The sequence below is a fragment of the Dasypus novemcinctus genome, chromosome X (genome assembly GCF_030445035.2).
Source record: "Dasypus novemcinctus isolate mDasNov1 chromosome X, mDasNov1.1.hap2, whole genome shotgun sequence".
Classification (NCBI taxonomy): Eukaryota; Metazoa; Chordata; class Mammalia; order Cingulata; family Dasypodidae; genus Dasypus; species Dasypus novemcinctus.
Window position 1 is genome coordinate 75,709,351 of NC_080704.1, and position 16,131 is coordinate 75,725,481.

General features: G+C 55.2%; 1 protein-coding gene across 1 annotated transcript; it reads left to right on the top strand.

Annotated features, from left to right (window-relative positions):
- The first annotated feature begins 2,107 nt into the window (after positions 1-2,107).
- Positions 2,108-15,080, top strand: EFNB1 (ephrin B1). Its single transcript, XM_004454541.4, has 5 exons — positions 2,108-3,021; positions 11,554-11,831; positions 12,590-12,682; positions 12,888-13,016; positions 13,164-15,080. The coding sequence occupies exons 1-5, from the start codon at positions 2,894-2,896 to the stop codon at positions 13,574-13,576; spliced, it is 1,041 nt and encodes a 346-aa protein (XP_004454598.1). The 5' UTR covers positions 2,108-2,893; the 3' UTR covers positions 13,577-15,080.
- The last annotated feature ends 1,051 nt before the right edge of the window (positions 15,081-16,131 follow it).

Consider the following 16,131-nt stretch of genomic DNA (forward strand, 5'->3'; position numbering starts at 1 on the left):
GAGCCTTGGGCTCCCCTCCCAAGGGGAGGAAGCTTCTGGGGTTGGTGGCAATGGCCTCAGCTAAAAAGCATGTGAGAGGTGTCTGGGAACACAGAAGGACTTTCCCGGGCCTAGTAACCTCTCAGAGGACTTTGAGTGAAGCCTCAAGGGCTGGCCATGCTGAAGCTTGCTGCTTTCCAGGCACCAACCAGTTTTTACCCAGAAATGAACCATGGAAGAAAGTAAGCAAGGATGGCTGGAAATGTGGCAAGCCAATATAGTATAAGGGAATGGGCATAGGCTTTGGAGCCTGATAAACTTGGGGTCAAATTCTGCTTCCATCACTGATCAGCTTGGTGACCCCAGAAGATGCACTTCTCCCAGAGCCTTAGTTTCCCCCTGGTGTACAATGGCAATCATGAAATTCATCTCAAAACATTGTAACAGAAAAAGTACCTAATATGGTTTTTGGCACTTTGTGGTACTCAGTAAATGGCAGGCTCCTTTCCATATTGAGATTTTGACATCCTAGCATGCATTTTTGGGGATCCTAGTCTTCCATCCAGATGGCAAGGATGCCCTTGCCCCTTGTTCTTCTCATTTCTCCTTGCTTAGTCGTCAATATGGGATACAGACGAAAGCTGAGAGACCCCATTCTATTTACCCCTGGTCCCTATCTAGCTAATACATTTCAGCCTCAAGGCACTGTCACTGAAGGTGAAGGAATGTCCAACTTCTCCCTATATATCCCCCAAAGAGAGGTCCACTCTACAGCCACCGAGGTCATCAGAAGAGCCAGTGAGAAATTCAGTAGCTCAGCCTCTTCCTTATGTGAAATAATGGACATGAAACGGTGTCAATCGCGGAGCACTTCAGAAATATTGCTGGCGTAATTATCTCCACAAAGCAGCAGCAAGAAGACTATATTCTTGGCCGTTCCAAAGCCAACCCCAAACCCAGATCTTCCCTCTTAGTTATTTCCCTTCCTTCCCACGCTGGGCCACGGCTCTTGGTAAGGGCATGCCTATCCCAGGTCTTGTGTTCAAGCGCGTGTGCCGTGCCAGGCTGGTGTGTGCCACGCTCCATTTCCATCGCGAGGCCCCATCTCGGCCCCCGACGCCACCAGTACTACGAAAGACCAGTAGGGGGAGACATCAGCACGTGAGTACTTCTGATTGGGGGTCCGACCGGGGAGAGCGGGTCGGACCGGGAGGGTCTGAGCTGTGTGGGCTGAAGCCAAGTTATAAACAAGTAAGCGCGGAAGGGCGGGGAGAATGCGCCAGAGCTGGGAAACAAAGACCTAGATGGTGGGGGCCGGGCAGGGCTGGGGTACGGCGTCTTGGGGCCAGGGCGTTCGCTTCTGCTTTTGCTAAAGGCGCCAGCCCTGCGCGGTCCTCTTGACTTTGCCTTCGAGGTGTCTTTCTTTATGGAGACGCCCTCATCCCCATTGGCCTCTCCCGAGGCCTTGCCCGCACCTTCCAAAAGGACGAGACTCTCAATCTGGGTTCCAGGGCTCCTAGAGAGCGTTCCCCAAAGCTGAGATCCTAAAGGCTTGGTCCCCGGCGGGGATGAAGAACTCGCCTTTCCCTCAGGATCCTGTCTCAACCCCTGAGTCTCCACCACCCACCATATCCGCTTTTGTTGTTCAGGACTCCCGGTCCAAGTGCAAGCGGACACTGCATTGCTAGAGTGGCAGGAGGAAAGGCCACCGGAGCCCTACGTGAAATGAACAGGGAGAAGGCAGGCTGTTCTTGCCACATAGGTGGGCAAAGAGCAGGACTTCGGGGCTCGTGTGTGTAAAAACAGAATGGAAACACTTTTCCAGGGTACTTGGGACAGGATCAGGTTACCGAACAGCCGCGCTGGGAAGAGAGCAGGGTGACCGCCCTTGAGGAGTGCCAACTTCCCACGAGCTGAGCGCTCTGAGAACAGGACTAGGCGGCACCCAACCCAAACCGCACGGGCCGCACACCCTGACCGCTGCCATCGAGAGCGCGGCGTCCTTAAGAGCTCCATGAAACCCCGCCCCCTTCCTGTTCTGGGGGCGTGGTGGGGGGGGCAAGGACCCCGTCACGGAGCTTCCTATTGGCTAAGAGAAGCAGGGTTGGCCTTGCGTTCGCCTGAGCAGGGGAGTAGACAGTTCAGCGGCGGCAGAGGGAGTCTATGCGCGTTGGACAGCAGTGGAAGGTGTGAGAGGCTCGCACTGGCCGCAGACCCTCGGGCGCAATCGCCGGGGAACGAGGACTTGGCGACGGGGCTGCCGGGCTTCCCGGCCAAGGCTTCAGAGGCTCAAACCGATGAGACTCGCCCACTCGATAGCAGCGTCCACCCTGCTCTTCTAAGTCCACCGAGTGGGTCTCGCGCTGAAGTAGAAGCTGTCGGGGGCGCGCCCGGAGTCCCAGTGTGGCCCGGAAGAACGGAGCTCGTGCTAGGGCGACCCAGTCGGGATCCCGGGGACCGAGTTTGTATCGCGAAGAGACCCCCGCTTCTTCCCGGGGGTGCCGATCTCGGGACGTTCGAGGCGTCGGGGCGGCCACCGAATCCTCAGCGGGGAGGCCGGGTCGGGGAGAGGGCGCGCAGTCCCGAACGGTCTCGGGGAGCCAAGCGAAATCGGGCGGGAGCACACGGGGGCGCAGAGCCCCCGTCTCGTCCCGTGCAGCGGAGGGGCCAGGGAAGCGAGCCTTCGGAGGCCACAGCCTATGCCCGGGTTGCGGGCGGCTGCCCAGTGAATCTTCCTGGCCCGCTGGGCGGAGAAGAACGACCCCGAAGCCGGAGGGAGGGGAACACTTCAAGGCCGGTGGCCGCGAAGGATGGGCGCCTGAGGGGCTCAGAGCGCAGCGCGGCACGGGAAGGCGAGTCGAGCTTTGCTGAGGAGGTGCCAGGGGATCCCCAAGTGCAGCCTGCCCCCGGGAAGATGGCCCGGCCTGGGCAGCGTTGGCTCAGCAAGTGGCTTGTGGCGATGGTCATATTGGCGCTGTGCCGGCTCGCCACGCCGCTGGCGAAGAACCTGGAACCCGTGTCCTGGAGTTCCCTCAACCCCAAGTGAGTAACTTATCCGCTCCCGTCCTCGGGGGTGGGAGGCACTCCTTCGGGGTGAGGCCGCGGGCCCCCAAGTGCATGTGAGGAGGTGTTCCGAGGAGGAGCGGCGCTTCATTTTGTCTCTTGTTTCTTTGAGTGTGTTTTTCCTGTGGACGGATGGTGCGGCGGGTGGAGTGGGGGTACTTAGTCCGCTTGTGACACACACCCCCCCCCCCCAGCTTCCCGGCCCTCGCTTCCGCACGTCCCGAAATCAAGTCGAGATGGCCGCGTCAGGAGGAGCTGGGGAGTCCCAGCGCTCAAGAGCGCACCCGAGAGCTGGAGGGGAGAGAACGCAGCCCCCTCTGGGGCCCCTGGGAACGTGGCTGTCTTCACCGAGAGCCGCTGGGGAGAGTTTGACCTAGGTTGGGATGGGGGGTGGGGGGCGAGGCCTGAACACAGGTTCCTCATTTGCTTAGCTGTGCAAGGAACAAGAGAGCAGGACCGGCGTTTGGGCGGGTAGCAGCGCCTGTATCCCCACTCGGGCTTCTCCCATTTTCATTTCTCTTTCTTCCCTGGCTTTTCGCTTTTGCCTTCTCTTCTTGCATACACCCCCCCCCCCCTTTCTCCTCTTTGCCGGGGCTGTGGAAGGGGGGCGGACGCCTCTCCCAGTCTCACAAAGGCGGTGGGCAGAGAGGGGCGGAGTGGGAGAGGGATTGTTTGGAGGGGGGGTTGCGACCAGCGCTCGTCGGGGGTCCAATGGAGCCCGGCGGTAGAGCTTCGGGGGCCCTCCCAAGCGGAGAGTGGCGGTTGAGAGGGTGAGGAAGGTGGCCTGGGAACTAGCAATGCCTGCCCATGCGGGTCCCATTGGCTCCCAACCCTGTGTACCCCAGCTTGGAGACCTGTCCTTAGTTTTCCCCGAGGAGTTGGGGGGCAGCTCTATAAAGGAGATCCTTTCTTTTCTTCCTCCTCCTTCCCCTCCACACCCCCCCCCCCACCCCAACACACACACCTTTCAGGGCAGTGGCTCAGTGGTTTCTGGGATGTTGGTGGGGAGGGGCAGGAGCTGTTGTGGTGACCTCTGGACCTTTTTACTCTTTTGGCATCCAGGACTGGGGTTGGAGCCCAGGGTCAAAATCACTCTTCCTCCCTGTCCACTGAAGGTCCCAGCAGTGTGAGCACCCACACTAAACTAGGGTCCTTGGCCCATCCTGTGCTCTCCAATTCCTGTATCCAGAATCTCTTCCTGTCCATTCTTGCAGGACTCCCAGTTAACTTCCCAGGCCCCAGTCTGCCTTGGCCTCTTGGATCCTGGGGACCATGCTTCTTTCAGTCCTGGAGTGGAAGAAGGCAGCTTCTGTAGTCCACTCTTCTTGGGTTAGGGTCCCATTACAGGTCGGTGGGATGGCTTAACCAGGTTCAGGGTTGAGCGCTCCGCCTCGGTACAAGGAGTGGGATTGGCAAGAATTTCCCTCCTACGCAGAGCCTAACTGGGCACAACACACTCCTAGCAGCGGGGGCTCAAACTAGTCTTGGTGCCCTGGGTCGTCCAGCCCTAGGTCAGGGGGAGGTTATGAAGCGCCCAGTTCTCCCTATAAGCATAGAGACTGGAAATACTCTCTTGAGCAAAGAGAGTTGAAATCCGCCTGGAGTAGCCCATCTTAGAGACTCGTGGGAGTGACCTAATTGCTCTCCCGGGTCTCTAACCAGAGATAGCACACAGTTTCACAGCTGGAAAGGAGCCCCGCCTGCAGAATTGGGAGCAGAAGTAGGGGGTGGTCTGGGAGAAACAAGATCTGTCTGAGATCCACCCCCCCTTTGTGTTCTGAACCTTAGGATTCTTAACTGGTTTATAGGTTTTGGGAGGTTGTATCCCCTCTGTTCCCCCCATCCCCTTCGAGCTGGGGACAAGCACCCTGAGGGAGGGGGGCAGACCAGGGTTCAGTAGAAGCTGCATGAATTCTACCCTGTAATGGAGCAGATCCTGGCAATGGTTGAGGGCAGATCTTGGTGCTGCCCCCCGCCCCCAAAAGTTCCATCTCTGCTTAGGGGTCTGGAATGCAGCCAGTCTGTGTTGGCAGGTCAGGGTGGGGGGGTGGGAGTAGGACGACAGGAGGGAGGCACTGCCCATAGCTCCAACTTGAGCTCTGGGGGCCGCCTCTACCACCGCGCCCAACCCTCAGGCCTCCACAGCCTACCAAATAGTCTCTCTTGTTCTCTCTCCCCCTTTGCCTTCTGTTTGAGTTCTCCCTCTCAGGCTGGTGTCCTGTGGGTTCACCTTCTCACACCCTCTGGGAGCCTAGCTCACCTCCCCTCTCCAGCTAGACTCGCTTGCTCTCTCTCTTTCTCACACTCCCTCTCACTCTTAGTCACTCTGTGCCTCTTTTTCTCAAGTCCTTTTGTTTCTTGCACATGCCCGTGCTTTCCCTCCTCGCAGGCTCATTTTCTCTCTTCCCTCCCCTCATTCTCCCGGCCTTTGGTCTTTATCCTCAGCCCTGTCAGGAGCTGGTAACTCCCCTCCACCCCCACTCCCAAAATCTCCCAGTGCCTATAAACCCTGCTTAATTGCTTCCTCCTTAGGAAAAAAAAATCAAAATAAAAAAGTGGTGGAGCTGGGGGTATGCTTTCAGGTTCCAGGGTATGCACAGCCCTGATCCTCACTGGGAGAGGGAAACTGGCAGGGCAAGCTTGACTGCCAAAGGGGTTCTGGGGCCTTCCGGGGTGGTAGTCCCTGGATGACAAGAGCTCCTGCCTCCTTGGCCCCCTCCTGTCAGATTTGCCATATGTGCACAGGCTGGGGAGGTGGGCTTGGTCCTGTTAGAGGCTGGTAGGATCTAGGGTGTGTGTGTGTACCTGGAGGGGGGGTTGTTGTTAACGAAGTAGTCCCTGGTGGCCCCCTCCCCCAGCTTCTTCCCCCAAGGAGCTTGGGCAGGCGGCTGGGCTCACACTTGAGCCCTCAGCCAAGTCCAGCTGCTGTGGTTCAGTCTCTCAGTCCCGTTATGACCCCTTCCTGCCCCTCCCACTCCAGTCACCCCTCCATCTCCAGAGAGTGGGAATGTGCCTGAGATCATATTACACCTTCCTTACAGTGGGTGGGGGTGGGAGGTTCAGCTTGAAGTCCGGGACCCTTGACTCCAGCATGGGTGGGGGCAGCTGCAGACCCTTACCCATGCTTGCCTGCTACAAGCCAAAGGATTGGCCCCAGCCCCCCTCACAGCTGTTCCAGCTCACAGTCCTGGGGAGGCCAGCTCAGGGGCCCCTTTCCGGGGCCAGCTGGGGACCTGACCTCGTCTACTCTGTGGCTGATTGGTCACAGGTGGGGGCCTGAGAATGATGGGAACACAGCAGCTCCAAAAGTTCCCTGTTACCCTCCCTCCCTCCCTACCCTGGGCAGCCAGGCAAAGGCCAGAAGGGCCTGTGAAGCTGGGGTGGGGTCTGAATAGAAAGGTGCATTTGTCCTAGTCAGTGTTCTCTGTTGCCTTGTGAGCTCAGGTGGATAGGGATGGGTGGTACCTGAATACTTTGTCTCACAGCTTTGTGGGGATGGACTATGGGGAGGATAGCCAGCCAAGAGGCCACTGGTTGCCATGGGAATAGTAGGTTTGAGGGAGGGTCCACCCTGTGATTATTAGGAGAGTGAAGGGGTGTGTGGGGGGAGGGAGAGGCTCTCCAGCCACATTCTAGCTTCCTTGCCTTGTGGACCATAGCAACCCCTCCTGCGTGGGTTTTCATGGTGGTCTTTTTGGGTGAGAGTGCTAGCTAGCAGCTAAGACATAACCTTCTGCTTCTTCTAAATGGTACTGTGTTTAGTGAAATAACTGGCAGGCAGCACCTTGCTATTTGAAAAGCATTCTCATAGATGATCTTCAGTGGATGCTCCCAACAGCTCTGTGAAGTAGGTATCACCCCATTTCCCAGATGAAACACTTCCATTAAGAAGACCTAGGTCCAGAAAAGAGAAGCAACTCAAGTTGTAGGGTCAGTCAAGTTGTAGGAGGCAGAGCTATTCTATGTGCCTCTCTTTCTAGGCTTTCTGGCTGTCTTGGGACCCAGGAAAGGTGGGAATTAAAGACGGGGTTTGGGAAGAGGCACGGGCTACCTTCCCCTAGGTTCCCCTCTCTCCTCACAGGTGTATGTGCATCTGTCCTTATGACTCAGGCCCTGTCTGTGTGGGGTGAGTGGTGCCCCTGGTTCCCTCATTTGGCTTGGATAGACTGCCTCCAGGACAGCCTGCTCCATTGGCATAAGCTAGAAGCAGCCAACTCACTGCCTGGCTCTCTTGTTCCTGAGCTCTGAGTAGGGCATTTGTTCCTCTCTGGGTCAGAAAGTTCACTTCCTCTTGGGGACCCCACAATCTCTTCATCTCAGGGACCCCACAGCAAGCAGCCAACAGAGTAGGGGCAGTGTTAGGCCCCTGATCAACTTGAGCTTTAGCCAGGCAGGGCAGTAGGGAGGACATAGTTCAGTGGGAGTGTGGAAGGTAACTTCCTCTGGGAATCTCCTGGCTTCCCTGCCTCTGACAGAGCTATGCATTTGCCAGGACCCAGCTGCTGTTCCTGCCCACCCACGCTTGGGCGGGCACTGCTGGGACACGCCAGGCCTGCTCCTGCTGCCTCGGGGACTGGGTGGGTCTAGGGGTGTGAAGAGGAACCTTTAATTTGGGGGCTCCCCACCCTAGTTGGGGTGAGAGCAGACTTGAGCTCTGGCTAGGGGTCTATCCTCCTTTGGTCTTCCCACTCTTGGGGGTGCAGGCGCCATGGTGATGGGGGTCACCAAATTAAGGATGTGGCTAGAGTTTTCTACCAAACTTGTACTTTTTTGGCCTGGAACTGGGTTCCCCCTTTGGCCACTCTCTGACCACAAGTTCCCAGAGCCCAGGGGAAGGGTGGGAGGTAAGAATAGACCTGGCTGAACATGAGCAGCTTTCTGGCATGCCCAGTAGAGTTGCAAGTTCTTCCCCATATAGGTTGTATTCAAGAGGGGCTTATCTGGACAAAAGAAGCCAAAGGGGCTGTCAATTGACCCCTTACCCTTCAGATTTCTCATATCCCAGGATTCCTTTCAGCAGTCATGGCCATACTTTAAGTTCAGTAGAAAGACTGGGGAAGACTATTGAGCTAGGGTGGAGAGGAAGAGGTCGGTCACAAAACAGGAGCTAACCCCTTCAAGTGCTTTAACTCCTTAGGGTGGCTTCTGGGGTCCCAGGGCTATGGGATGGCTAGGGCAGGAAGGCCTCAGGGGTTACCATGGTGACCTTCAGGTTTCCTACTAGGTACTGCCATTCCCCTTATTTTCCAGAAATGGGCTTTATCTGGGAGTAGCCCCAGGCAGGAAAGCTTGGCTTGATAATGGGGGGGAGGGGTAGTTTTAGAAATGTGGGGGATAAACAGTTTAACTTGGGGACAATCTCTACCTCCTCATTTCCTGTACTGGAGGGTAAAAGCCAAGACCTGTAAATTTCGCCTTGTTACTAGTGTTGTACCTGGCCTCAGGCTCTGTTTTCACCACCCCTCTTGGCCTTGTGCTGCTTTCTTCCGCTTCTTGTGGGCGAAACTGCAAGTGGTAAGAGTCTCCTAGTTTCACCAGTGGTGGGGAAAAATGCTGAGAAGGCACCATTATGGGAGATCAGGATCTGGGAAGGTGGATGTCATCAGGGTCTTCCCCCTTCTGCTTGGCTGATACACTTCTAGGGGAAGGTGAGTTTCTCTTCTGCCAGCTGCTATGCAAATGAACTGATGAATATTTATGAAGTCACTGTTCAGTGAGGTTGAAGAGAGTCTGAGGGGTGTTGAGGAGAATAGTCCTGTCTTCTCCCCTCCCCCATCCACTATATAGACATGTTTCCTCTATGCCTCTGGGTTAAAGGTAGGACCGGGTTCGCTGAAATCTCTGTGTTCCAATGCCAGAACTCTGGGGCATGAGTGATGACGGGAGACTGAGACCAGAGTAGGTGGAATTCCCTGGCCATAAGCCATGTGGGGCCAAGTGGTTAAAAAGATAAGCTGTCCTGTACCCCTTCCCGTTCCCTCCCCATACCTGCTGTCACCTCCAGGTGGGGCTTTGTGGAGGTGCAGTGTTTCAAGGATTCAGCCAATGTTTTAGGTCCTCTTCGACCCCTTGGGTTGACTTTGAGCACTTCTCTTCAAGGGGAACATTCATCCCTTCCCATAAAAGCCTGGGGCTCTGTTGAATCCCGAAGGTTTTCCTTCTGACTCAAAGAGGCCAGAAGTTGTCTAATCCTGCTGTCTGGAGAGAACCCATGTGAGGATTGGAAAGTGAAAAATGCCATGGGAGTTGGAGAGGCTTTCATGAACCATCTTGACTTTGCATGGTACAGGCGGTGGGGGTACTCCCTCTCAAATGTTCACATGAGCCCCCATTCCTTTCTGCCTCCCCCCCCAGAAGTGAGGTAAAGCTAAGTACCCAGGAGCAGGGTTCCCATTTTGGCAAAGACCCTCCCACACATCAAGATGGTCCTGGGCAGGTGTCTTGGTAGTGCCTTGCTTGACATGGAGGGAGGGCTGCTTTTCTTCAATCTCCTTCATACTTGGTCTAGTTTCCCACCTGGGTATCATTCCCCTCCCTTGGATGAGGACACTGAGGTTTGGCAATGTGAAGGCACTTGCCCATTGTCCCTAGGAGACTCTTATCACTTGCAGTCCCCACCATTGTAGTGGGCCCTTGGGAACTGGAATCTCTATTCCCAGATGATTGCACTGTCTTCCTAACCGGGGCTCTTCATCAGGAGAGCCTTGCCTGGCACAGTCAGCTTCATCCTCTTTCAGCCCTTCATTTTCCTCCCTCCAATGGGCATTTGAAGTATTTCGAGCAGGTCTCCTATTCCTCTCTACCTACTCCCAGTCACACTGTAACAGTCACTGGCAGGATGATATGTCCAGACACTTCTGGGTACTCTTCCTGTGTGTTGGCTTCTTATTCCTCATTCAGAACCCACGTTTGTCCAGCCCTTTCTGTGGAATCCAATCTGACCATCTAGGTTGGATGAGCTGGCCCCTTCTTCTCAATGCCACCAGCTTTGATGTTGGAACCACCATCCTAGTGCACAAACTACAGATAGCCTTGTGCTGTCTGCTGATAGTGTGGGGACCATTTACTTTTCTTACCCAAACCAGATGGTAAATTCCTTGAGGGTGGGGCCCTATCTTCTCTTCCTGTTTCACCTGGGAGAAACAATGCCGGGCTCCTAGGTAGGCAGGGTTAGTATCTGGCCTCCTGGCTTGTGGCAGACTGTTTCTAGGACAGAGTCGAACCTGTTGAGTGCCTACTGTGTGCTAGGTGCTCTTCATGTACTATCTCATCTACCCTCCACAACCCTGGGAGGCAGGGTCTCTTACCATCCCCAGCTTAGACTGAGGAAACTGAAGCTCAGAGAAGACAGACAACTCACTCTAGGTCACAGAGCTGGGAAGGGTCAAGTGTGTCTGATTCCAAAGACTTGAGTTCTTTCTCCTATATGGCACTATCTTGCTCTTGTCTGCCACCTGCCCAGGCTCAGAAATGGCCAACAGAGTACCACCTTTCTTAACTATATGCTCAGGCAAAGATAGGCTCACCTGACTCAGTGGCCCTGGGCACCTGCCCTCCCCCTGCTCTTCCCCAGTGTCTGGCCTTCTGGATTAGAACCTGAACCTGGCCCAGAAGGCATTGGTCCATCTCCTCTCTGGATTTGGGGTAGGAGTCATATGGTGGTTGGGAGGGGTAGGAATACAGATGAGTGTGGTTCCTGAGTCCAATCTTATATATTTCTCTGTGGTCACTGATTGAGCCCCTTCTCCCCTCCCTCTATTCTTCTTAGAAGAGAGACTGGTTATGTTGGAATTCAGGCTTTTACATTGTAGGGGTGGGGTGGGTCACCAGTGGGACACTGATCAGTGGGAAGAGAGAGGGAGAGCCATGGGGAGTTGAACCTGGCCAGAGATTGTACTGTCATCCTTCACCTTTAGACAAGGCCTCTTCCTGTTTCCCCCATCGTGCCCAGGATTACCAGGGATAGGGGAGAAGGTCCAGGTCCCAGGCAGGTTGAGTGCCCCCAGCCTTGGCTGAGAGCTGCAGGAGTAGTGGCTAAGGCATGTGTGGGCTCGCTCTGTGTGTGCCTACGCGTGTGCATGTGTGCATGTGTGCACGCATATGTAGGGAAGGTGGGAGCAGCAGCCATGAAGGAATGTGAGTGCATTGGGGGAGGGGGAGGAAACACTGCCTCTTCTAGGCAGCTCAGGCCTGACACCTTGGTACCCAGCCCACTGGCCACGTCAACCCCCTGCGGAAATGCTACATTAGGACAAGGCACTCCCCCAGCCAGGCAGTGCCCCACCCTGCCAAGCAGTCCAATCCTGGCAGCCTTGCCCATGGGCCACCCCTTCCACACCCTACCAGCAGTGTGGTTCTCTCTCCTCATGCTCCAGCCTGAGGCTGGAGAAAGGGCAGAATGTCCGCTGTTGCCATTTCTACAGTAGACCCAGACTAGCCCTCATTGTCTGTTCCTCTGTTCTGGAATAACCTGGGTCCCCCCTCTTGGGCTGACCCTTATCTCCTTGGCAGGTTCCTGAGTGGGAAGGGCCTGGTGATCTATCCGAAGATTGGAGACAAACTGGACATCATCTGCCCCCGAGCAGAAGCAGGTCGGCCATATGAGTACTACAAGCTGTACCTGGTGCGGCCCGAGCAGGCCGCTGCCTGCAGCACTGTGCTTGACCCCAATGTGCTGGTGACCTGCAACAGGCCAGAGCAGGAAATCCGCTTTACCATCAAGTTCCAGGAGTTCAGCCCCAACTACATGGGCCTGGAATTCAAGAAGCACCATGACTACTATATTACCTGTGAGTGCCTGCCCATTCTGACTCTGACTCTTTGTCATCCTGGAGCAGTGGGAACTTCCAAGTAGCAGAATGATTCTGCACACAATGAAGGGACTGCCTGATCTGATCCATTTTGAAGACTGGCATCCTTTACTTAGATTCTAGCTCTGATATTCACCAAGGGGCCTGCTGCCTTGGTCCTCTCAGGCTTGGGTAGGAGAGGATTCCAATTCTTGTTGCTTTCTCTCATTTTCGTTGCCCACCTTCAAGCTAATCTTGGTAATGACAGAGTTGCAGAGTCCTTTGAGATCAGCCTGTCATTTAACCTTTTTCCTCCCCAGAAACAGAAGTCCCAAGGGGTAAAGAGGCTTCTTGGCCTAGATCACACTGGGATTGTTAGTGATAGAGGTGGGACTCCAACTCAGTTCTCCTGATCCCTACTCCAAGATTCCTTCTTGTCTCCATAGAAGCCTCTCTTATAATGCCACTTCTAATTGCTTTGCCTTTAAGCCACAGTGCCCACTGAGAGACATACCTTGCTCTTGCCACTGATAGAGAGGGGCCAAGGCCTGGTCATGATCAAGAAGCAGTGCCCTTGGGGAGGGGCTAGTTCTTAACCCAGACTGGGCTGGGCTCCTCAGTTCCTAGTGGGAAGGAGGGAAGTAGAAATGTTTGCAGGGAGCTGGGAACTGTTTGCCACTCCTCATCCCAGTTCCATTCCTATTGGCTGAGGCACACTCCATTTTCTGGGTAATGACTTCTCTGACCTCTTCCCACAGCTACATCCAATGGGAGCCTGGAAGGGCTGGAGAACCGGGAAGGAGGTGTGTGCCATACACGCACCATGAAGATTGTCATGAAGGTTGGTCAAGGTGAGTGCCCAGTCTGAATCCTTTTCCCTGCCTCTACTAGTTAGGCCTTTGGAACTGATAGTTGTTCCTGGTGGGTGTGGGAGAGGGGGCAATAGCGTTAGAGAGTCAGAGGTCCAGTATACAGGCCATTCTTGGGCTCCCCTAGATGGAGGGCACCTAGGCTGGGGAGGTCACTCCCTCTCACTTGTCCTCTCCCCACCCCCAGATCCCAATGCTGTGACACCTGAGCAGCTGACTACTAGTCGGCCCAGCAAGCAGGCAGACAACACCGTCAAGATGGCCACACAGGCTCCTCGTGGCCGGGGTTCCCAGGGTGACTCTGACGGCAAGCATGGTGAGTGTGTTAGTGTTTCACCATGGGCAGAAGCCACGACTTGGCCTCCCTCTGAAGAAAGGCAGGCCAGGGGCTCAGCCCAAGATCCGGCTGAGTATCCCCGGGACCCCTGGCTGACCCTTCCTCTCCCCATCTCCCCTTCCTCAGAGACGGTAAACCAGGAAGAGAAGAGTGGCCCGGGGCCAAGCGGGGGTGGCAGCGGGGACCCTGACAACTTCTTCAACTCCAAGGTGGCATTGTTTGCGGCAGTGGGTGCTGGCTGCGTCATCTTCCTGCTGATCATCATTTTCCTGACAGTTCTGCTCCTAAAGCTGCGTAAGCGGCACCGTAAGCACACACAGCAAAGGGCGGCTGCCCTCTCGCTCAGTACACTGGCCAGTCCCAAGGCAGGCAGTGGCACAGCAGGCACTGAGCCCAGCGACATCATCATCCCCTTACGGACTACAGAGAACAACTACTGCCCCCACTATGAGAAGGTGAGTGGGGACTACGGGCACCCCGTCTACATCGTCCAGGAGATGCCACCCCAAAGCCCGGCGAACATCTACTACAAGGTCTGAGTGCCCAGCGCGGCCTCAGGCCCCAAGGGACAGTAGGCCTGGACCGCACCTCTCCCTTCTCCCCACGCGCCCCTTCCCTTGCCAGCTGTGCCCACCTTTGTATTTAGTTTTGTAGTTTCTTGGCTTTTATAATCCCCCTTTTGCCCTGCCCCCTGGGCTTCGGAGGGGGGTGCTTGTGCCCCCAAGCCCCATGCTCTTGTGCCTTCCCCCTCTGGCCAGGCCTCTGGGCTTTGTGGGGGTTTCCCTTCTTGGTGGGCAGGGTTGGACGCTGATGGACAGCAGACAGGGCTCCTGGCCTTGCCCCCTCCCTCACCCCTTTCTCCCCATCCTAGGACTACTTGTCCGCTATCATCACTGTTTTTTAATGCTTTTGTGTTCATTTTTTCAGCTGTCAACTCAATTTCATCTTTTTTTTTTTTTGGAAGAAAAAGGGAAAAATGGAAAAGGCAGCCCCTCCCCCAGGCTTTCTGAGCCCAGCCCAGCCCAGTATAAGAGGGCCTGGGGCTGGGGCAGGCTGGGGCCAGGTGGGAAGCATAGAATGGCATTTCTTTTATAGACTCTTTGGCATTTCTTGGGGGTGGGGGTGGGGAGAGGGCCTGGACTGTTCCTGCCCATGAGGGAAGAGGAGAGTTCCATTGTCCAGGCATCCACCCACCACTTCTGTCCCCCTTCTACCAAGCTGATCCTGGCAGTGGGGTAGTGGCTATCACCCTTCCACCAAAAAAAAAAAAAGCCCTTCCTCGTGGGATTCTTGGGCATCTCCTGCCTCCCTCACTCTCACGGTAATTAACGTCTTAATTGGCTGTTGCCTGGGGAACCGGAGAGCTGCTGCAGGCAGATGACCTCATGGGGGGTGGAGGGAGGTGAGGTGCCCAGGTGGCTATTTGCCCTGCAGAGCTGGGAGTTCCGCACACCCCCCACCCTGTTCTGTCCTCACCTTGAGACTGGTGGGGAAACAGAAGCCCAGGGAGGAGACCTAACATCAGGTGGCATGCTCCTTTTCTGGATTCTAGCGCAAGTGGGTGTCCCTCACCCCTCTCCCATCTAGCTACCACTGCCCCCCCACACACACACACTTCTTAAGCTGGGGCCTCAAAAGAGGAAGCAACTACCCAGGGCTGGGCCAGCCTGCCGTGCACTTTGACCTTGGCTTCTTGCCAACAGGGCTGCTAACAGACTGTCATTTGAGTGCACCTTGTAGGCACTCCCAGAGCGGCCATAGAAGGAGCTGGGTCTTACACCATCCACTTCCACACTGCCTCCTGGCCAGCTGCCCACCCCAGTGTCAGGTGGGAGAGGGAGCAGGACAGCCAGCCCCTTCCAGGTGGCAGTTGGAAGGGTTTTTTTTGTTTGTTTGTTTCTGTTGCCATTTGTGTAAATACTAGTCTTTTGGGGAAAAAAAATAATGTAAAGATGTTTTGTATAAACTCTGAATTATTTTCTTGTTGCTTTTTTCTTAGAAAAAAAATGAGAACTAAAAAAAAAATTTAACCACCTGGAGAAATGGGTGTAAAATGGTGTCGTGATATTGGGGAATGGAATGTGTGTGTATGTGTGTGTGCATGCGTGTGTGTGTGTGTGTATGTGAGAGAGAGATTGTGAGAGAGAGAGAGAAAATCACTTCCTATGCTCAAACCACTGGTGATCTGGGCAAGTCTGAGAAGTGGGTAACTGTTCTAGTGGGGTGAGATGTTTCAAGTACCCTCTGTCCTTGCTTCTGCCCCCCTACCAAGTTTCTCTACCCTCTTGCCCTACTGTTAAGGTGTCTGGGACTATTTCCCTCTGTCAACCCTGTCACTTTTGTGGTAGGTAGGTGTTGTGCCCTGTAGATCATGGGGCTCTGCAGTCTGGCACCAGGTTCTGCTAGAGTTTTGATGGGGGTGGGGGTGTTCCCATGGGGATCTGGGTGTGTCTTCAGGTACTGCCACCACCTGGCTGGAGCTGGAGCTGGGACCTGCTGGCAGGCCTGGCCCTGCCCTGCTTCAGGACGCCTGAAGGTGAATTAAAATAATTTCCCAAGAGCTGGGCCTCAGCTGTGGTCCTTTGGACACTGGGGTCATTTCAGGCTGCCCTGTTGCCCTCTCAGCTAGAGGACTCTTCCCATCTCCTGTCTTCTGGGAGGGGGGCACATCAAAATCCATCACTATGGCATACTTGGGGGACATCTGGTTGGCAATTGACACCCTGAAGCTAGAACAGCCCTAGGTACTCAGTCTCCCTCCCACAGTCTGATGAGTAACTTGCTAGGTTCAGAGAGTGTGGTGAGGGCCCTGAGGAGGGTTTGGCCTCAATATCACAAGCAGAGATTCAGATTGGCAGGGCCTGGGGCTTTACTGCTGCAGCCTGGAGCAGCCTGCGTGTCTCGTATCTCAGGGACTCCGTGTGGAGATGGAGAAGATAGTTGTCAGAGGAGGAAGATGAGTGAGATCCTAGCAGCTAAAAATGGTTAAGAAGGGAATAGAGGAGAGGAGGAGGAGGAAGGAAGGGGAGAGGAGTTAGTAACCCAGAGCAGGAAGCCTGGGTGAAGGAGCTTTAAGAAGCAGCCATGGCTGTGG

Bases quoted from the DNA above. Each gene is read 5' to 3' on its own strand.
- EFNB1 (XM_004454541.4), top strand. From the start codon at position 2,894: ATGGCCCGGCCTGGGCAGCGTTGGCTCAGCAAGTGGCTTGTGGCGATG. The intron at 12,683-12,887 runs GTGAGTGCCCAG...CCCCACCCCCAG, and splicing joins TGTCATGAAGGTTGGTCAAG to ATCCCAATGCTGTGACACCT. The intron at 13,017-13,163 runs GTGAGTGTGTTA...CCCCTTCCTCAG, and splicing joins TGACTCTGACGGCAAGCATG to AGACGGTAAACCAGGAAGAG.